The following is a 21752-nucleotide window of genomic DNA, read 5'->3' on the forward strand; positions in this document are numbered from 1 at the left end:
AGAGGACTTTAGTGGACACCAGATCTTTGGAGATAACTGTCATGAACTGGGACAGATAGGCGACATAAGTGTAACCTTCCTATTTACCTGACTTGCAGGTAAGTTTCTGGCATGTGTATTTGCCATGTTAAAAAGCCAAGCGCAATTATGACAGACTTACAACTGTGATGAGTTTTAACTTTAAATTATTGTAGATCATTTAAGTTCCCTATTTGTTGGCTTGTATGGTTTCCATTAGCTTTGGCTCTTTAAAATACAGTACCAGTCAAAAGTTATACATTGTATAATAATAGTAAAGACATTACAACTATTAAATAACACATATGGAATCATGTAGTAACCAAAAAAGTGTTTAACAAATCAACATATGTTTTATATTTGAGATTCTTCAAAGTAGCTACCTTTTGCCTTGGTGACAGCTTTGCACACTCTTGGTATTCTCTCAACTTGCTTCATGAGGTAGTCACCTGGAATGCATGTCAATTAACAGGTGTACCTTGTTAAAAGTTAATTTGTGGAATTTCTTTCCTCTGATTGGGAACCATACCAGGCCAAACACATAGAAATACAAAACATGGACAACATAGAACACCAGACATAGAATGCCCACCCAAACTCACGCCCTGACCAACCAAAATAGACACGTAAAAAGGATCTCTAAGGTCAGGGCGTGACAACAACAGTAAAAAGACAGTGAAAAAAAACAGTAGCGAGGTCATATGTAAGGCTCCTTGCAAACAATCTACAAGGCAGCATCCTGACTTATCAGCATCCTGACTTTTCAGCATCCTGACATATCAGCATCCTGACTTATCAGCATCCTGACTTATCAGCATCCTGACTTAACAGCATCCTGACTTAACAGCATCCTGACTTATCAGCATCCTGACTTATCAGCATCCAAGGCTGCTATTAAGTGTGATCTCACTCACTCTTGATCATATACATAATGCACTGAATGCTGTTAGGTTCTAAATATCAGAGTAAGACCTCGAAGGACACTATGAAAGCTTAAACCAAGTTTATTCGCCCCAAGGGATCGAACAGCTGAACCAGACAAAGACATGGTTCCACCAGCGGTAGTATATATATATACACCCCAATTTGGGGTGGAATCTCCTCCTTCTCTCTAAATACTACATCTCTGTTGCTAGGCAGGAAATTAAGTGACGCATGCAATAAACTGTTCCTTCTCCCTTAACGTGACCTGACCTGACCTCAGCCCCCTTCCTGACTCATCCACAACTCCCTTATCACTGCCTGCCAAGATGTGATCGTCTTTCCTTCACTCAGTACATTCCAAGCTTAATTGCCTCCACCATATACATCCCTCCTACAGATAACCATTCACTTCTGGTGTAGATCCTAGACTATGGCACCCCTCATATCTCTATTACAACTAATGATTAATAATATTTAAAGTTTAGAAATTCGAACCCATCAATGCTAATCAGCCTGCAAGGAGCTTTACCTATGAAACAGCCTACAAGGCAGAATCCTGACGTATCAGCCTTTGAGTCTGCTATTGAATCTGATCAGCCTGTCAAAAATAGAGCTCACTCACTTTGTAAATGTAAATATTATCGATAAAACACAAAGTGTTCCTTACAATTATACACATATCAGTCGTGCAAGCTAACAACCAGCGTAGATAACAAGCTAGCTAGCTAGTTATCTAGCTAACAAGACTACCTAGCTAACTAGCTAGCTAGCTCACAAGACTAGCCAAGTTAGCTGCTTGCATGCGATTGGCTGTGGTCTTGGGGGCGGCACACATCCTGGGAGACAGGCTGCCTGTCAGGCATTGTTCATGGCTTAAATGCCCCACGAGGGCTTAGCTCCCCCACAAGCTCTATAGCTCAAGGTAAAGGATATTTAGCTTGCTAACATTCTAACTTATAAACTGATAATGATTTCCAAGCACAAATGAAAGCATGATGTCAGCATTAAACGTACCATCCCCTAGTGTAGCAATGAATAAAAACGTAAATGCTGATCCACCGTGGGGCTCTGATCCACTGGGGGGCTCTGATCCACCGTGGGGCTCTGATCCACCGTGGGCTTTGATCCACCGTGGGCTCTGATCCACCGTGGGCGCTGATCCACCGTGGGGCTCTGATCCACTGGGGGGCTCTGATCCACCGTGGGCTCTGATCCACCGTGGGCTCTGATCCACCGTGGGCTCTGATCCACCGTGGGCTCTGATCCACCGTGGGCTCTGATCCACCGTGGGCTCTGATCCACCATGGGGCTCTGATCCACCATGGGGCTCTAATCCACGTGGGCTCTGATCCACCATGGGGCGCTGATCCACCATGGGGCGCTGATCCACCATGGGGCGCTGATCCACCGTGGGGCGCTGATCCACCGTGGGGCTCTGATCCACCGTGGGCTCTGATCCACCATGGGGCTCTAATCCACGTGGGCTCTGATCCACCGTGGGCTCTGATCCACCGTGGGGCGCTGATCCACCGTGGGCGCTGATCCACAGTGGGCTCTACCACCTCAGTCATACTGTCAGTCTAACATCAATCCACTCCTATTTATACAGTTTATCTCGTGATCTCGACCCCCCCCCCCCCCCCCCCAAAAAAAGTTTTGTTTTGTCGTGATCATGAGATAAATAAGTTGTGATCTCGACATAACAAGGGAATCATTTTTTTTATTCATGCGTCCTCTCTGGATTTCCGTACCTAACTAAGTCTGGTGTTACAATGAAATGTTATTCCATCAATAACTATTCATGAATGTATCTAAGGCAACACTTGATATCATCAGGGATCACAAGTCATTGACTTTGTGTTATCCTTGTCAAGTTTTACGCATGTCTATATTTTTATTAAACTGCCAAATAAAATCAATATATGTAGTGACACGGAACAGTAAAACTATGCCTATAAAGACGTTATAACATGACCTAACCTCCCTGTCTTTGCAGTGACCCCATCTCTGTGGACCCCATCTCTGTGGGCCCCCATCTCTGTGGGCCCCCATCTCTGTGGACCCCATCTCTGTGGACTCCATCTCTGTGGACCCCATCTCTGCGGGCCCCCATCTCTGTGGACCCCATCTCTGTGGGCCCCATCTCTGTGGACCCCATCTCTGTGGACTCCATCTCTGTGGGCCCCATCTCTGTAGGCCCCATCTCTGTGGACCCCATCTCTGTGGACCCCATCTCTGTGGGCCCCCATCTCTTTGGACCCCATCTCTGTGGACCCCATCTCTGTGGGCCCCATCTCTGTGGACTCCATCTCTGTGGACCTCATCTCTGTGGGCCCCATCTCTGTGGGCCCCATCTCTGTGGGCCCCATCTCTGTGGGCCCCATCTGCCATCAACATCTACATTTGTCCTTTGACCATTCACCTCCAAGGTCATGTGTCGCCTGTCGATGACCTCGCTGTTCGTCTACTTCTGGTTGGTGGAGAGGGGTCAGTGTGACGCCTTCAGCCTTCAAGACACCATGGGAGAGCTGCACACAGAGTTCGCCGTCAGCCTTTACCAAACGCTCACCGAGACAGAGAACAACTCCAACTTGATCGTGTCGCCGGCGAGCGTCTCGTTGTCCTTGGGTCTTCTGCAGCTGGGCGCCCGCGGCAACACGCTGGCGCAACTGGTGGCCGCACTGGGATATGACATCAACGGTAAGAAACCCCGCCCACCAAGCAGAGCCCCATGGGCTAAAAGGTCAAAGGGCATCCAGAGGATGGCTGAGCACTTTAACTAGAATCTTTACCAGTGTGTGGGTTTATTTTTCTCTCCATTACGGTTTGATTAAATCAGTCACCTGAGAATACCATTCCCTTAAACTGGTGCCGGGCTGCACCGCTGGTACGGGGTCCTGTGGGCCAATTGGTATGGGGGTCCTGTCGGCCGGTAGAGTGGTGTCTGCCTTAATACCTGCCTCTGCTTTGTAATCAGATTATTCAGAGGGTAATGCTGAGACTCTGGGGTCGAAAGGTCACGGTGTTACACAGAAGTCACTAAACCAGTAAAGTTTAAAAGGTCATGGTGAGAAGGGCGCACTTCAGGCAGACAGAGAAGGAGCATATTTTACTGATTTATCAGCGTACTTGATTGAATAAAAAAAAAGGTGAAAGGTGCCAAAGTGAAGGAAAGGTTTTGACTCTAAGCTACACGGGTGGCTGTGTATATAGACATGTGGGATGGACCTGGGCTCGATGTCACATGCATTTCTCAAAACACCACGTAGATTTAACCGTCATTGGAGAATGTGTCGATACGTTACTGACAGGATGGACAGGAAAGGCAGCGCTGCTCTGATTAGCTTTTTCCGTTCAAATCCGACCTTAACATCAATACAGACGACGAATCAGCATCCTAGAGAGAGATTGAGGCTTATTCTTTGGCCCGTTATTGTGCACATCTTGTTACACATCATGAAATATTGAGGTAAAAATCACAGACGGTAGCCAACAATTAGCAAAAGAGAACTCAATCGAGCATGAACATTACATTTTATTTTAATATGATTGAAATAATCTCAGCAAAAAAAAAGGAAACGTTCTCTCACTGTCAACTGCGTTTATTTTCAGCAAACTTAACACAAACATGTGTAAATATGTGTATGAACATAACAAGATTCAACAACTGAGACATAAACTGAACAAGTTCCACAGACATGTGACTAACAGAAATTGAATAATGTGTCCATGAACAAAGGGGGGGGGGGTCAAAATCAAAAGTAACAGTCAGTATCTGGTGTGGCCACCAGCTGCATTAAGTACTGCGGTGCATCTCCTCCTCATGGACTGCATCAGATTTGCCAGTATTTGCTGTGAGATGTTAAGGTTTAAACACTGTTTCCCATGCTTGTTCAATGAACCATAAACAACTAATGAACATGCATCTGTGGAACGGTCGTTATTAAGACACTAACAGCTTACAGACAGTAGGCAATTAAGGTCACATTTATGAAAACTTAGGACACTAAAGAGGCCTTTCTACTGACTCTGAAAAACACAAAAAGAAAGATGCCCCGGGTCCCTGCTCATCTGCGTGAATGTGCCTTAGGCATGCTGCAAGGAGGCATGAGACATTATGCCTAGGACCTTATGCAAGGAGGCATGAGAGCTTATGCCTAACCCTAACCACACTGCTAACCCTAACCACACTGCTAACCTTATGCCTAACCATAACCACACTGCTAACCTTATACCTAACCATAACCACACTGCTAACCTTATACCTAACCATAACCACACTGCTAACCTTATAACTAACCATAACCACACTGCTAACCATAACCACACTGCTAACCTTATACCTAACCATAACCACACTGCTAACCTTATACCTAACCATAACCACACTGCTAACCTTACACCTAACCATAACCACACTGCTAACCTTATACCTAATCCTAACCACACTGCTAACCTTACACCTAACCCTAACCACACTGCTAACCTTATACCTAACCATAACCACACTGCTAACCTTATGCCTAACCATAACCACACTGCTAACCTTATACCTAACCATAACCACACTGCTAACCTTATACCTAACCCTAACCACACTGCTAACCTTATACCTAACCATAACCACACTGCTAACCTTATGCCTAACCATAACCACACTGCTAACCCTAACCACACTGCTAACCTTATACCTAACCCTAACCACACTGCTAACCTTATGCCTAACCATAACCACACTGCTAACCTTATACCTAACCATAACCACACTCCTAACCACACTGCTAACCTTATGCCTAACCATAACCACACTGCTAACCCTAACCACACTGCTAACCTTATGCCTAACCATAACCACACTGCTAACCTTATGCCTAACCATAACCATACTGCTAACCTTACACCTAACCATAACCACACTGATAACCATAACCACACTGCTAACCTTATGCCTAACCATAACCACACTGCTAACCTTATACCTAACCATAACCACACTGCTAACCTTATACCTAACCATAACCACACTGCTAACCTTAACCCTAACCACACTGCTAACCTAATGCTTAACCATAACCACACTGCTAACCATAACCACACTGCTAACCTTAACCACACTGCTAACCTAATGCTTAACCATAACCACACTGCTAACCATAACCACACTGCTAACCATAACCACACGGCTAACCCTAACCACACTGCTAACCTAATGCTTAACCATAACCACACTGCTAACCATAACCACACTGCTAACCATAACCACACTGCTAACCTTATTCCTACCCCTAACCACACTGCTAACCTTATACATAACCACACTGCTAACCGTATACCTAACCATAACCACACTGCTAACCTTAACCACACTGCTAACCTTATGCCTAACCCTAACCACACTGCTAACCTTATGCCTAACCCTAACCACACACCTAACCAAAAAGCTAATTTAGTGGGAACCAAGCCACTGATTCCACTTCCGGTCTCTTCAGATATGCAGGTGCAGGATTTCCTGTTGCAGTCGCAGTGGGATGTGGGTAACTCCAGTCACGGGGTGCGGCTCCGGCAGGCCTGTGTCCTATTCGTCCAGAGCGGCGTCCAGCTACTTCCTGTTTTTACCCAGCATGCAGCAGCCTTGGGCAACAGCAGTCTGGTGCGAGCCAACTTCAGCCAGCCCAACCACAGCCGAAGCCAGCTGCAACAGTGGGGACGCAACCACGGCACCGGTGAGCCCCTCCAGTCCGGTGGCAGCGGGGAGCTGTTTGGGTCTGGCGAGGCCCAGGAAGAAGCCTTGTGGTGGGGCCAGCGGCTGCAGATGGCCCTGGTCAACACTGTGAACTTCCGGGGAGTGTGGCAGAAACAGTTCCTCTTCACTGACACCCAGAACCTTCCCTTCACCCTGTTGGATGGCAGCACCATCAAGGTGCCCATGATGCACCAGGCCACAGAGGTCAACTTTGGTAAGTGAGAAGAAACAACGGCAATATCTTTCTGTCTGTCTCTCCCTTTGGCTGTGGCTTACAGTCAATCCATCAAGCACCACACTACATTTAGCTTAATGGTAGAGTTGGAGTTTTGATTCGTACTACAGTAATCTAGATGATTTGATATTCTACAATTGTAAAGTACAAGTGTTTAGTGTTTCTGCATCGCTTGCTCTTTGGGGTTTCTAGGCTGGGTATCTGTAAAACACTGATGTTGTAAAAAGGGCTTCTAAAATCCATATGATTGATTATCCTGTGCCCTTATTTAAGCGGTCCCTCCCTTTGTTTCCCCTCTATGTGTAGGTCAGTTCCGCACCTCGTCAGACCAGCGCTACACAGTTCTGGAGCTGCCGTACCTGGGCCGCTCCCTCAGTCTGTTGGTGGCTCTGCCCAGTGACAGGAAGACACCACTGTCCTCGCTGGAATCCCAGCTAACCCCCAGCGCTGTGGCCACCTGGGACACTGGCCTCCGTAGAACCAAGATGGATGTCTTTCTCCCCAGGTAGCCTACACATATCAATATGGTTTCATTTGAAAACATTTATTATACCAGGTTAGTATCACTGATGTAAAACATTTATTATAACAGGTTAGTAACACTGATGTAAAACATTTATTATACCAGGTTAGTATCACTGATGTAAACATTTATTATAGCAGGTCACTGATGTAAAACATTTATTATACCAGGTTAGTATCACTGACGTAAACATTTATTATAGCAGGTCACTGACGTAAACATTTATTATACCAGGTTAGTATCACTGACGTAAACATTTATTATACCAGGTTAGTATCACTGACGTAAACATTTATTATACCAGGTTAGTATCACTGACGTAAACATTTATTATACCAGGTTAGTATCACTGACGTAAACATTTATTATACCCGGTTAGTATCACTGACGTAAACATTTATTATACCAGGTTAGTATCACTGACGTAAACATTTATTATACCCGGTTAGTATCACTGACGTAAACATTTATTATACCAGGTTAGTATCACTGACGTAAACATTTATTATACCCGGTTAGTATCACTGACGTAAACATTTATTATACCAGGTTAGTATCACTGACGTAAACATTTATTATACCAGGTTAGTATCACTGACGTAAACATTTATTATACCAGGTTAGTATCACTGACGTAAACATTTATTATACCAGGTTAGTATCACTGACGTAAACATTTATTATACCAGGTTAGTATCACTGACGTAAACATTTATTATACCAGGTTAGTATCACTGACGTAAACATTTATTATACCAGGTTAGTATCACTGACGTAAACATTTATTATACCAGGTTAGTATCACTGACGTAAACATTTATTATACCAGGTTAGTATCACTGACGTAAACATTTATTATACCAGGTTAGTATCACTGACGTAAACATTTATTATACCAGGTTAGTATCACTGACGTAAACATTTATTATACCAGGTTAGTATCACTGACGTAAACATTTATTATACCCGGTTAGTATCACTGACGTAAACATTTATTATACCAGGTTAGTATCACTGACGTAAAACATTTATTATACCAGGTTAGTATCACTGACGTAAACATTTATTATACCAGGTTAGTATCACTGACGTAAACATTTATTATACCAGGTTAGTATCACTGACGTAAACATTTATTATACCAGGTTAGTATCACTGACGTAAACATTTATTATACCAGGTTAGTATCACTGATGTAAACATTTATTATACCAGGTTAGTATCACTGACGTAAACATTTATTATACCAGGTTAGTATCACTGACGTAAACATTTATTATACCCGGTTAGTATCACTGACGTAAACATTTCCTAGCCCAAAGTGGCTTCCTTTCCCTGTATCCTAACGGTGTTTGCTAAGAGGGATACCTGGGACAACCCAACTCTGACGTCACGCCATTGAAGTTGACATTTAAAACGGTTTAGGGTTAGGTAAGGATTATGGTTTAGGGTTAGGTAAGGATTATGGTTTAGGGTATTTTTTATTTGTATTTGTATTTATTCTGGATCCCCATTAGGGACTGCGAAAGCAGCAGCTATTCATCCTGGGGTCCAACAGAAGGAGGGCAGTTTATACAATTTTAAAAACATTACAATACATTCACAGATTTCACAACACACTGTGTGCCCTCAGGTCCCTACTCCACCACTACCACATATCTACAGTACTAAATCCATGTGTATGTATAGTGCGTATGTTATTGTGTGTGTGTCTGTGCCGATGTTTGTGTTGCTTCACAGTCCCCCGCTGTTCCAGAAGGTGTATTTTTATCTGTTTTTTAAATCTGATTCTACTGCTGCATCAGTTACCTGATGTGGAATAGAGTTCCATGTAGTCATGACTCTTTGTAATACTGTGCACCTCCCATAGTCTGTTCTGGACTTGGGGACTGTGAAGAGACCTCTTGTGGCATGTCTTGTGGGGTAGGGTCATCCCAAGGATCCCATAGCATTTACCATGTCCTAGCCTCCGTGATGACTGATCTAGCGTGGCCAAACAGGATAATGGTAGTGTAATGCACTGTCATTTAACAGGTTTAAAATGCAGAACAGGTTCAACCTGAGGTTGGTTCTGCCGTCAATGGGGGTCAGTGACGCCTTCAACCCAATGGCAGCAGACTTCACTGGACTCTCAGGTACAGAACACTTAACTGTCTTTTCCTGGTTTAATATGAGATTAGGGTTAGGGGTCAAATTACATTTAAATTTGTGTCAATTCAGGAAGTAAACTGAAATTCCAATTCTCTTCAATGCTTTTCAACGAGGAACATTTTCAAAATTGGAATTTGGTTTACTTTCTGAGTTGAGCTACAAAACCCTGTATGAGACTCCATGTCATCCTCAATAATCTGCAGATGACTGTCCAGTACTTACAGCATTGTGTTTGTTATCTCTCCACAGCGGAGGAAGACCTGTATGTGTCAGATGCCTTTCATGAGGCCAGGATAGAGGTAACAGAGGACGGGACCAAGGCAGCTGCAGTAACAGCTATGGTGCTACTCAAACGATCCCGAGCTCCCGTCTTCAAAGCAGACAGACCTTTCTTCTTCCTCCTGCGACAAGTCAGCACAGGTGGGCCTACTATACAAAAAAATTAACAGATGGCTTACATATGCAATAAGGCCCTCGGGGGGGTGTGGTGTATGGCCAATATACCACGGCAAAGGGCTGTTCTTATGTACGACGCAATGCAGAGTGCCTGGACACAGCCCTTAGCCGTGGTATATTGGCCATATACCACAAACCCCCCAAGGTGCCTTATTGCTATTATAAACTGGTTACCAACGTAATTAAAACAGTAAAATGTATTTTTTTTGTCATACCTGTGGTATACGGTCTGATATACCACAGCTTTCAGCCAACCAGCATTCAGGACTCAAACCATCCACTAATATTCAACACAGTAAAAGAAGCATGCTATAGCTGCGTTTACACAGGCAGCTCAATTCTGATCTTTTGCCACCGATTGTATTTTTGGTCAATCAGATCAGTGACAGATCAGATTTGGGCTGCCTGTGTAAACACAGCCTTAGTCGGCGTGTTGTTTTGCCTTGTTAGTTTGGTCTTCTATTAATCGTTCCATTTGTCAACCCTCTCTGTCCATCTCTCCAGGATCTGTTCTATTCATGGGGCGTGTGGTGAATCCAGCTGATCAGGCACCCAAGGACCCCCTTACCTCCACCCTAGAACCCCCTTACCTCCACCCTAGTACCCCCTTACCTCCACCCTAGAACCCCCTTACCTCCACCCTAGTACCCCCTTACCTCCCCCCTAGGACCTCAACCCTAGGAACTCCACCCAATGGACCCCCTTACCTCCACCCTAGTACCCCCTTACCTCAACCCTAGGACCTCCCTCTTAGGACCTCCACCCTAGGACCCCCTTACCTCCACCCTAGGACCCCCTTACCTCCACCCTAGGACCCCCTTACCTCCACCCTAGGACCCCCTTACCTCCACCCTAGAACCCCCTTACCTCCACCCTAGGACCCCTACCACCCCAGCTCATATTCAACCCCAACACACTACCCATATTTATTGGGGACCAATAAGAGGTTTCCAGACATCAGGAAGAGGGACAATATTTGTTGTACATATCTGTAAATAAAATGTAAATACATCTGTGTTTTTCACCCTAAGTGTTTTGGTCATTTACTTCTGTAGCGTAGGACTACTGGCTATTTCCTGGTTGATCCGTGGTCACGGAGAGGATTCAGAAACTCTCACATCCACCAAATTAATAAAACTCACATCAACACTAATTTCTTATAGTTGACTTGTGGAAAAATATTTCTGTTAATACAGTTGACCGTCATGCAGTTGATCGTCATGCAGTTGAAGTCGGAAGTTCACATACACCTTAGCCAAATACATTTAAACTCAGTTTTCACAATTCCTGACATTTAATCCTTGTAAAAAATTCCCTGTTTTAGGTCAGTTAGGATCACCACTTTATTTTAAGAATGTGAAATGTCAGAATAATAGTAGAGAGAATTATTTATTAAAGCTTTTATTTCTTTCATCACATTCCCATTGGGTCAGAAGATTACATACACTAAATTAGTATTTGGTAGCATTGCCTTTAAATTGTTTAACTTGGGTCAAACGTTTCATGTAGCCTTCCACAAGCTTCCCACAATAAGTTGGGTGAATTTTGGCCCATTCCTCCTGAGAGCTGCTGTAACTGAGTCAGGATTGTAGGCCTCCTTGCTCGCACAAGCTTTTTCAGTTCCGCCCACAAATGTTCTATAGGATTGAGGTCAGGGCTTTGTGATGACCACTCCAATAGCTTGACTTTGTTGTTCTTAAGCCATTTTGCCACAACTTTGGAAGTATGCGCTTGGGGTCATTGTCCATTTGGATGACGCATTTGCGACCAAGCTTTAACTTCCTGATTGACTCAATATATCCACATAATTCCCCCCCCCCTCATGATGCCATCTATTTTGTGAAGTGCACCAGTCCCCCCTGCAGCAATGCACCCCCACAAAATGATGCTGCCACCCCAGTGCTTCACGGTTGGGATGATGTTCTTCAGCTTGCAAGCCTCCCCCTTTTTCCTCCAAACATAACAATGGTCATTATGGCCAAACAGTTCTATTTTTGTTTCATCAGACCAGAAGACATTTCTCCAAAAAGCATGATCTTCAAATCAAAGTTGATTGGTCACATACACATGGTTAGCAGATGTTAATGCGAGTGTAGCAAAAGGCTTGTGCTTCTAGTTCCGACCGTGCAGTAATATCTAACAAGTAATCTATCAATTTCACAACAACTACCTTACACAAGTGTAAAGGAATGAATAAGAATATGTACATATCAAAATATGGGTGAGCGATGTCCGAACGGCATAGGGAAGATGCAGTAGATGGTATAGAGTACAGTATATACATATGAGATGAGTAATGTAGGGTATGTAAACCTTAAAGTGGCATTTATTTTCCTGACACCACACTCCGAGTGCCCTCACCTCCTAGTGACTAGTGATACATTTATTACATCAAATGTTTTATTATTAAAGTGGCTAGAGATTTGAGGGCAGGTAGTTTGCCCCCGGTGATGCGTTGTGCAGACCTCACTACCCTCTGGAGAGCCTTGCGGTTGTGGGCGGAGCAGTTGCCGTACCAGGCGGTGATACAGCCCGACAGGATGCTCTCGATTGTGCATCTGTTAAAGTTGAGTGTTTTTGGTGACAAGCCAAATTTCTTCAGCCTCCTGAGTTTGAAGAGGCGCTGCTTTGCCTTCACCACACTGTCTGTGTGGTTGGACCATTTCAGTGTGTCCGAGATGTGTACGCCGAGGAACTTAAAACTTTCCACCTTCTCAACTACTGTCCCGTCGATGTGGATAGGGGGGTGCTCCCTCTGCCGTTTCCTGAAGTCCACGATCATCTCCTTTGTTTTGTTGACGTCGAGTGCGAGGTTATTTTCCTGACACCACACTCCGAGGGCCCTCACCTCCTCCCTGTAGGCCATCTCGTCGTTGTTGGTAATCAAGCCACCACTGTAGTGGCGTCTGCAAACTTGATGATTGAGTTGGAGGCGTGCATGGCCACGAAGTCGTGGGTGAACAGGGAGTACAGGAGAGGGCTCAGAACGCACCCTTGTGGGGCCCCAGTGTTGAGGATCAGCGGGGTGGAGATGTTTCCTATCCTCACCACCTGGGGATGGCCCGTCAGAAAGTCCAGGACCTGTCCTCATGTGCAGTTGCAAACTGTAGTCTGGCTTTTTTACAGTGGTTTTGGAGCAGTGGCTTCTTCCTTGCTGAGCGGCCTTTCAGGTTATGTCGATATAGGACTAGTTTTTACTGTGGATACAGATACTTTTGTACCCGTTTCCTCCAGCATCTTCACAAGGTCCTTTGCTGTTATTCTGGGATTGATTTGCACTTTTTGCACCAAAGTACATTCATCTCTAGGAGACAGAACACGTCTCCTTCCTGAGCGGTATGACGGCTGCGTAGTCCCATGGTGTTTATACTTGCGTATTATTGTTTGTACAGATGACCGTGGTACCTTCAGGTGTTTGGAAATTGCTCCCAAGGACGAACCAGACTTGTAGAGGTCTACAAATTTTTTCTGAGGTGTTGGCTGATTTCTTTTGATTTTCCCATGTCAAGCAAAGAGGCACTGAGTTTGAAGGTACATCCACAGGTAATACATCCACAGGTACACGCCAATTGACTCAAATGATGTCAATGTAAACTTCCGACTTCAACTGTACGTCACATGGGGAACCAAATGGGGAACCTTTCACCCACTTTAATATCAAAGTCTCAATTTCCTTGAAAGGAAGTGACATACAACAATTATGCTGATTGTATGTTTTGACTTTATTTACATGGCCAGTCACAGGTTAAAATAGAAACTTTATTCATGGAAATACAAAAAAGGCCTTCCTCTGAACATTCTCTTTAAATAATTCTCTAAAGGTATTTACATCTATACAGCGTATTCAAAATACTCTCTTTTGGTAGCGTCCTCTTTATAAACAAAGACAAGTTTGGCAACTATTTGGTCCCTGTATAGGAGGGGGGTATTGGAAAAGAGACGGGATAGAGAAAAGGGGATCGGGCAGGGAGGATTGCAAAATGCTGTGCTGTAAACTGCACACCACAACCAACCAGCCAGACAGACATCTAGGGCCTCAATTCTACAAATTAACGTCCAACACTTAACTGTTACACTACGGAGAGAGATTTAGTTTAGGATTGCAGTAAAGGGCAACCAAGTGGTTGAACGGGTATTACTAGTGGCACTGATGCTATTGCTAACCATTAAATTATTGTCTATTTCCTGAGGCTTGTCTACTACCCATCATAGAGGGTTCTTGTCTGTGGCACTTTGTTAACAGCATTCAGATGGTAAGCTATTATTATTATTATTGGAGTTTGGTTTATCCTTCTAGCTAAAATCCAGAACTGCTAAGATGACTGACTTGTGACGTTCCTCTTGCCTCTTCAGGGAACATACAAATCTAGAACTGCCCCCCCCCCCCAGACTGGCATCTAAAACTGTGAAGCACAAAAAAACAAAAAAAACTATTGCCTACAAATATGGAGTTCAGTTTGGTTGTGTAGGTGCAGCCTAGTTTTCATGGCAAGATTCAGGAAGTCATGAGGGAGGGGAGTGGCCAACCCTTTCTGTTGGTGAATAGAGTAAAGGAGTGTTTCTATTGGTGGAGTGGAGTGCCTATCAGGATTAAGTGAATAACCAAACGGGGACAAACCCACAACAAAAATACCACAGAAAGAGAGAGAGGGGCGATGACGAGAGAGGGGCGATGACGAGAGAGGGGCGATGACGAGAGAGGGCGATGACGAGAGAGGGCGATGACGAGAGAGGGCGATGACGAGAGAGGGCGATGACGAGAGAGGGCGATGACGAGAGAGGGCGATGGCGAGAAAGAGAGGGCGATGACGAGAGAGAGAGAGGGCGATGACGAGAGAGAGAGAGGGCGATGACGAGAGAGAGAGAGGGCGATGACGAGAGAGAGAGAGGGCGATGACGAGAGAGAGAGAGGGCGATGACGAGAGAGAGAGAGGGCGATGACGAGAGAGAGAGAGGGCGATGACGAGAGAGAGAGAGGGCGATGACGAGAGAGAGAGAGGGCGATGACGAGAAAGAGAGAGGGCGATGACGAGAAAGAGAGAGGGCGAGAAAGAGAGAGGGCGATGACGAGAAAGAGAGAATGGAAACAAACATGAAGCCACCTAAAGATTAACTTGAGACCCAAAACATCAGTGTTCCTCTTTTGGCCCTGAGGTTGTTGGAAACTTTTTACAATCTAATTTGAACCCCCCTCCCTTAGCGATATCAGTTCACCATACCATCACTGATGAGACACGCGTCACACCGTATACACTGACAGAGACAGACAGGCCAACAGCACTCATTTCATTGCTTGGGTTAGTTAATACACTGTATATCCCCCTTCTCTATAGGAATATTTCAGCCTGGGTAAGGGCTGTAGGTTGAGGGCTGAGGGGGTGGAGGGTGGAGTGGGGAGGAGGGGTTAGGTCTGAGGGGCCGGGGAGTGAAGAGTTGTCCATTAGAACCCTTCCAGGTGGTTCATATTGTTGGCCCTGTTATGTATCTCTTCTAGAAAGTTCTCCAGCTGTTCTATCAGCACCCGCTTCTTGAACCTGAATAGAAGAGAACATGGTCACTGATACAGAACAGAATACGGTAAAATAGAACATGGTCGCCGGTATAGAAGTAGAACAGAATAGAACATGGTCGCTGGTATAGAAATAGAAGACAGATATACAGGACGGAGAGTCTAGTTGAACATCATTCCTGATCTTATAAATCTCTCAGATATACGACAGACACTTCAGAACAAACTTCCTTTAGATCGTTTTGGGACTATCTGTTGTTCCATGTAGTGAATCTGTTATTCAATGCGTCTGTATGGGCTGATAGTAGTAAGGCCAAAAAAAGATTTTTCAAATATATATATTTTTGATACTTCAAGGGGTCTTAAAAATGTAAAATCAAATATCTAAATGATCATTGGTATGACCTTAAAACAATTCCATATAGTTTAGTAGACCACCCCCCCCCCCCTGGCGTAGACAGGGCTTCGACACTAACGGGTTAAAAACTGCCAGCCAGACAGGAATACAAAGAGTTCCCAGCTGATGGTGTTCTAGTTTGACTCAGTCTATTTAGAAGCTTGTGTTCCTCACCTGGCAGCCTCTTTTATAATGTTCTGGAGGAATATCAACCGTGTGTCAAAACTTCCTTGGATCTGCTTCAGGAAATAGAAGATCTTTTCATAGTCTATAAAAAAACAGGAGAGAGAGAGAAGGGAAGAGTCAAGCACAGTGAGAAGTTTCCATTCAGGGATTTCAGACCAGACATCATTGGTAGGCTATGAGACTAGGTCTAAAGGGTAATGATTGGACACAGAGTCAGTGAAGTGAATGACTACTATCCCACAGCCAGTCTATAGACATACAGGCCACAGATGAATGACTATCACACAGCCCTCTAGACATACAGGCCACAGATTAATGACTACTATCACACAGCCAGTCTATAGACATACAGGCCACAGATTAATGACTACTATCACACAGCCAGTCTATAGACACACAGGCCACAGATGAATGACTATCACACAGCCAGTCTATAGACATACAGGCCACAGATGAATGACTGACACACAGGCCACAGATGAATGACTATCCCACAGCCAGTCTATAGACATACAGGCCACAGATGAATGACTGACACACAGGCCACAGATTAATGACTATCCCACAGCCAGTCTATAGACATACAGGCCACAGATGAATGACTGACACACAGGCCACAGATTAATGACTATCCCACAGCCAGTCTATAGACATACAGGCCACAGATGAATGACTATCCCACAGCCAGTCTATAGACATACAGGCCACAGATGAATGACTGACACACAGGCCACAGATTAATGACTATCCCACAGCCAGTCTATAGACATACAGGCCACAGATTAATGACTATCACACAGCCAGTCTATAGACATACAGGCCACAGATGAATGACTATCACACAGCCAGTCTATAGACATACAGGCCACAGATGAATGACTATCACACAGCCCTCAAGACCAGTGTTTTGCAACCCTGGTCCTCCAGTCCCCTCACCAACCCTGGTCCTCCAGTCCCCTCACCAACCCTGGTCCTCCAGTCCCCTCACCAACCCTGGTCCTCCAGTCCCCTCACCAACCCTGGTCCTCCAGTCCCCTCACCAACCCTGGTCCTCCAGTCCCCTCACCAACCCTGGTCCTCCAGTCCCCAAACCAACCCTGGTCCTCCAGTCCCCAAACCAACCCTGGTCCTCCAGTCCCCTCACCAACCCTGGTCCTCCAGTCCCCTCACCAACCCTGGTCCTCCAGTCCCCTCACCAACCCTGGTCCTCCAGTCCCCTCACCAACCCTGGTCCTCCAGTCCCCTCACCAACCCTGGTCCTCCAGTCCCCTCACCAACCCTGGTCCTCCAGTCCCCTCACCAACCCTGGTCCTCCAGTCCCCAAACCAACCCTGGTCCTCCAGTCCCCAAACCAACCCTGGTCCTCCAGTCCCCAAACCAACCCTGGTCCTCCAGTCCCCTCACCAACCCTGGTCCTCCAGTCCCCTCACCAACCCTGGTCCTCCAGTCCCCTCACCAACCCTGGTCCTCCAGTCCCCTCACCAACCCTGGTCCTCCAGTCCCCTCACCAACCCTGGTCCTCCAGTCCCCTCACCAACCCTGGTCCTCCAGTCCCCAAACCAACCCTGGTCCTCCAGTCCCCAAACCAACCCTGGTCCTCCAGTCCCCAAACCAACCCTGGTCCTCCAGTCCCCAAACCAACCCTGGTCCTCCAGTCCCCTCAACAGAACAATGTTTCATTGTAGCCCTGAACAAACACACCTCATTCAGCTCATTGAGTGCTTGATGATTAGTTGACAAGTTCAATCAGATGGGCTTGTCCTGGGTTACAATAAATATGTGTACTGTTGGGGGGACTGGAGGACCAGGGTTGGTGTACTGCTCTAGACATACAGGTCACAGTTTACACAGCCAGTCTCTAGACATACAGGTCACAGTTTACACAGCCAGTTTCTAGACATACAGGCCACAGATTACACAGCCAGTTTCTAGACATACAGGCCACAGATTACACAGCCAGTCTCTAGACATACAGGCCACAGATTACACAGCCAGTCTCTAGACATACAGGTCACAGTTTACACAGCCAGTCTCCAGACATACAGGCCACAGATTACACAGCCAGTCTCTAGACATACAGGCCACAGATTACACAGCCAGTCTCCAGACATACAGGCCACAGATTACACAGCCAGTCTCTAGACATACAGGCCACAGATTACACAGCCAGTCTCTAGACATACAGGCCACAGATTACACAGCCAGTCTCCAGACATACAGGTCACAGTTTACACAGCCAGTCTCCAGACATACAGGCCACAGATTACACAGCCAGTCTCTAGACATACAGGTCACAGTTTACACAGCCAGTCTCTAGACATACAGGTCACAGTTTACACAGCCAGTCTCTAGACATACAGGTCACAGTTTACACAGCCAGTCTCTAGACATACAGGTCACAGTTTACACAGCCAGTCTCTAGACATACAGGTCACAGTTTACACAGCCAGTCTCTAGACATACAGGTCACAGTTTACACAGCCAGTCTCTAGACATACAGGTCACAGTTTACACAGCCAGTCTCTAGACATACAGGCCACAGATTACACAGCCAGTCTCCAGACATACAGGCCACAGATTACACAGCCAGTCTCTAGACATACAGGCCACAGATTACACAGCCAGTCTCCAGACATACAGGCCACAGATTACACAGCCAGTCTCTGGAAACATCTGGACCAGGACCAATCGCTTCACCATAAAATAACAATTACATTTAAGTTAAGTTGTTGGGGAAAAGTGAGGCAACTTCCTCTGGTTGCCGTGGCAGAGTGTGGGCATGGCGGCCCCTGGTTACGTACGTCTCCCGGGTTTCCGTATCTCCTTGGTGATGAGGGCTCGTAGTTCGGTGTTGACCTCCAGACTCTCGCTGTTCATCACCTTCTTCAGTTCCCCGGGGGAGGGGTACCGGGCCGGGCGCTGCTCCTCCACCACACCCCCCGTCTCTCCTCCATCCTCACTGCCCTCTGAGAGCTCCACCTCCCTGGGAAGCCCGTTCTCCTCCTCAGTGTCCCCATCAGCATCATCCTCCATGCGGTTCTCTGGGCCGGGGCCGTCTAGAAGGGTTCCAGAGAGGATCTCTCCTGGTTGGACCGTTGTCCCGGTCTCACACGTCTCTGGGTTGTAGAGGTTCCCAAACACAGCCTCTGAGTCTGACTCACTCTGGTCACTCTCTGTGGGGGGAGGGGGGGTCAGGGACCATATTTCATAACTAACATTACTAACTAAAATACTGTCACTTTCTTTTACAGACTCAGCACTTCAAATATTTGTGTTTTAACACACAGGTGCACTGACAACAATGGCACAGAGCTTGTGTGAGTGAGTGTCTCACCAGTGAGGGGGGGTCTGAAGGGGCTGGCTGCAGGGCTGACGGGGGGCGAATAGGCTCTGCCGGGGCGCAGTAGAGGAGACATGCACCGCCGTCTCTTAGGACACCCACCCCCGATCCCGTGCATGTTGGAGTCACTCCCCGGACGCTTGCCCTTGTTCTGGGGACCCGTCACAAACTCATCGGCCTCGTCAATCATCATCCCCTAGAGAAACAGCAATAGAAGACAGGATGAACAAACGTACTATACAACTTCACTGTGCATTGTTACAGCCAAACCAACGGACATTTGTCCAGGAATGTGTCGACTCATAACAGCCATCAATTAGGGATGTTTTCAAAACAAATACAGAGTTTGTGAGGTTTTGACCAGCTGATTTCTGATACTCCTAAGTGGAAGAGAATGGTAGTGAGGCTGATTTCAGATACTCCTAAGTGGAAGAGAATGGTAGTGAGGCTGATTTCAGATACTCCTAAGTGGAAGAGAATGGTAGTGAGGCTGATTTCAGATACTCCTAAGTGGAAGAGAATGGTAGTGAGGCTGATTTCAGATACTCCTAAGTGGAAGAGAATGGTAGTGAGGCTGATTTCTGATACTCCTAAGTGGAAGAGAATGGTAGTGAGGCTGATTTCTGATACTCCTAAGTGGAAGAGAATGGTAGTGAGGCTGATTTCTGATACTCCTAAGTGGAAGAGAATGGTAGTGAGGCTGATTTCAGATACTCCTAAGTGGAAGAGAATGGTAGTGAGGCTGATTTCAGATACTCCTAAGTGGAAGAGAATGGTAGTGAGGCTGATTTCAGATACTCCTAAGTGGAAGAGAATGGTAGTGAGGCTGATTTCAGATACTCCTAAGTGGAAGAGAATGGTAGTGAGGCTGATTTCTGATACTCCTAAGTGGAAGAGAATGGTAGTGAGGCTGATTTCTGATACTCCTAAGTGGAAGAGAATGGTAGTGAGGCTGATTTCTGATACTCCTAAGTGGAAGAGAATGGTAGTGAGGCTGATTTCTGATACTCCTAAGTGGAAGAGAATGGTAGTGAGGCTGATTTCAGATACTCCTAAGTGGAAGAGAATGGTAGTGAGGCTGATTTCAGATACTCCTAAGTGGAAGAGAATGGTAGTGAGGCTGATTTCTGCAGGCAGCCAGGTCCTACCTTCTTGTCCAGTTTGAAGGGGTTCCCGAAGGTGTGCAGGCGTTTGGGCTGTTCAGGGTCTGCGTCTCTGAGGGGTTGGGGAAGGGCTTTGAGGAAGTCCTGGTAGTTCCCCATCTGGGCGATGGGCACACTGTGCAGCTGGTCTGGACAGACAGGAGGACACAGGAAGACTTGGGATCAAATTCAGTCTTAGTCTCGTCCTTAACAACTACAAACAACTGGTAGCGAGAATAATTCAACGCAAATTACAGTTCATTCTGGAACTGAATCACACACACACACACACACACACACACACACACACACACACACACACACACACACACACACACACACACACACACACACACACACACACACACACACACACACACACACACACACCTGTGTCCTGTCCTCGGAGCAGACAGGTGGTGCTGAGCAGGTTCCTCCTCATGCGGCTCAGCTGATCCAGGAGGTGCATTCTGGGAATGTCGTAGGCATTCCGGAAACCCTGAGGTTTCAGACTCTACACAGGGAACAGGACGGAAGAGCTGGTATTGTCACAGTAGATCAGAAAAGCAACACAATGGGGTAGTATCATATGAAACGGTACTACAGTAAGTCAGGGGGGGTAGTATCATATGAAACGGTACCACGGTAAGTCAGGGGGGGGGTAGTATCATATGAAACGGTACTACGGTAAGTCAGGGGGGGTAGTATCATATGAAACGGTACCACAGTAAGTCAGGGGGGGGGTAGTATCATATGAAACGGTACTACGGTAAGTCAGGGGGGGTAGTATCATATGAAACGGTACTACGGTAAGTCAGGGGGGGTAGTATCATATGAAACGGTACTACGGTAAGTCAGGGGGGGTAGTATCATATGAAACGGTACTACGGTAAGTCAGGGAGGGTAGTATCATATGAAACGGTACTACGGTAAGTCAGGGGGGGTAGTATCATATGAAACGGTACTACGGTAAGTCAGGGGGGGTAGTATCATATGAAACGGTACTACGGTAAGTCAGGGGGGGTAGTATCATATGAAACGGTACTACGGTAAGTCAGGGGGGGTAGTATCATATGAAACGGTACTACGGTAAGTCAGGGGGGGTAGTATCATATGAAACGGTACTAC

General features: G+C 46.0%; 2 protein-coding genes across 2 annotated transcripts; one reads left to right on the top strand and one right to left on the bottom strand.

Annotated features, from left to right (window-relative positions):
- The first annotated feature begins 3374 nt into the window (after positions 1-3374).
- Positions 3375-10673, top strand: serpine3 (serpin peptidase inhibitor, clade E (nexin, plasminogen activator inhibitor type 1), member 3). Its single transcript, XM_038982098.1, has 6 exons — positions 3375-3642; positions 6432-6899; positions 7227-7425; positions 9478-9578; positions 9844-10014; positions 10555-10673. Exons 1-6 carry the CDS (start codon positions 3375-3377, stop codon positions 10671-10673), a joined length of 1326 nt encoding a protein of 441 aa, XP_038838026.1.
- A 4361-nt stretch (positions 10674-15034) lies between these two features.
- LOC120035314 (integrator complex subunit 6-like) lies at positions 15035-21134 on the bottom strand. The gene is made up of 6 exons (XM_038982100.1): positions 21015-21134; positions 20631-20773; positions 19477-19678; positions 18944-19315; positions 16131-16224; positions 15035-15584 (listed from the first exon to the last, which is right to left on the bottom strand). Exons 1-6 carry the CDS (start codon positions 21091-21093, stop codon positions 15491-15493), a joined length of 984 nt encoding a protein of 327 aa, XP_038838028.1. The 5' UTR covers positions 21094-21134; the 3' UTR covers positions 15035-15490.
- Positions 21135-21752: the final 618 nt, after the last annotated feature.

The sequence above is a fragment of the Salvelinus namaycush genome, unplaced genomic scaffold, assembly GCF_016432855.1.
Source record: "Salvelinus namaycush isolate Seneca unplaced genomic scaffold, SaNama_1.0 Scaffold1024, whole genome shotgun sequence".
In the NCBI taxonomy this organism is placed as follows: Eukaryota; Metazoa; Chordata; class Actinopteri; order Salmoniformes; family Salmonidae; genus Salvelinus; species Salvelinus namaycush.

Excerpts from the sequence above, each read along its gene's own strand:
- LOC120035314 (XM_038982100.1), bottom strand. The coding sequence starts at position 21,093 with ATGCACCTCCTGGATCAGCTGAGCCGCATGAGGAGGAACCTGCTCAGC. Across the intron at positions 20,774-21,014 it reads GCTCCGAGGACAGGACACAG|ACCAGCTGCACAGTGTGCCC; the intron begins GTGTGTGTGTGT and ends CTGTCTGTCCAG. Across the intron at positions 15,585-16,130 it reads ATTATAAAAGAGGCTGCCAG|GTTCAAGAAGCGGGTGCTGA; the intron begins GTGAGGAACACA and ends TCTTCTATTCAG.
- serpine3 (XM_038982098.1), top strand. The coding sequence starts at position 3,375 with ATGTGTCGCCTGTCGATGACCTCGCTGTTCGTCTACTTCTGGTTGGTG. Across the intron at positions 3,643-6,431 it reads ACTGGGATATGACATCAACG|ATATGCAGGTGCAGGATTTC; the intron begins GTAAGAAACCCC and ends CGGTCTCTTCAG. Across the intron at positions 9,579-9,843 it reads AGACTTCACTGGACTCTCAG|CGGAGGAAGACCTGTATGTG; the intron begins GTACAGAACACT and ends ATCTCTCCACAG.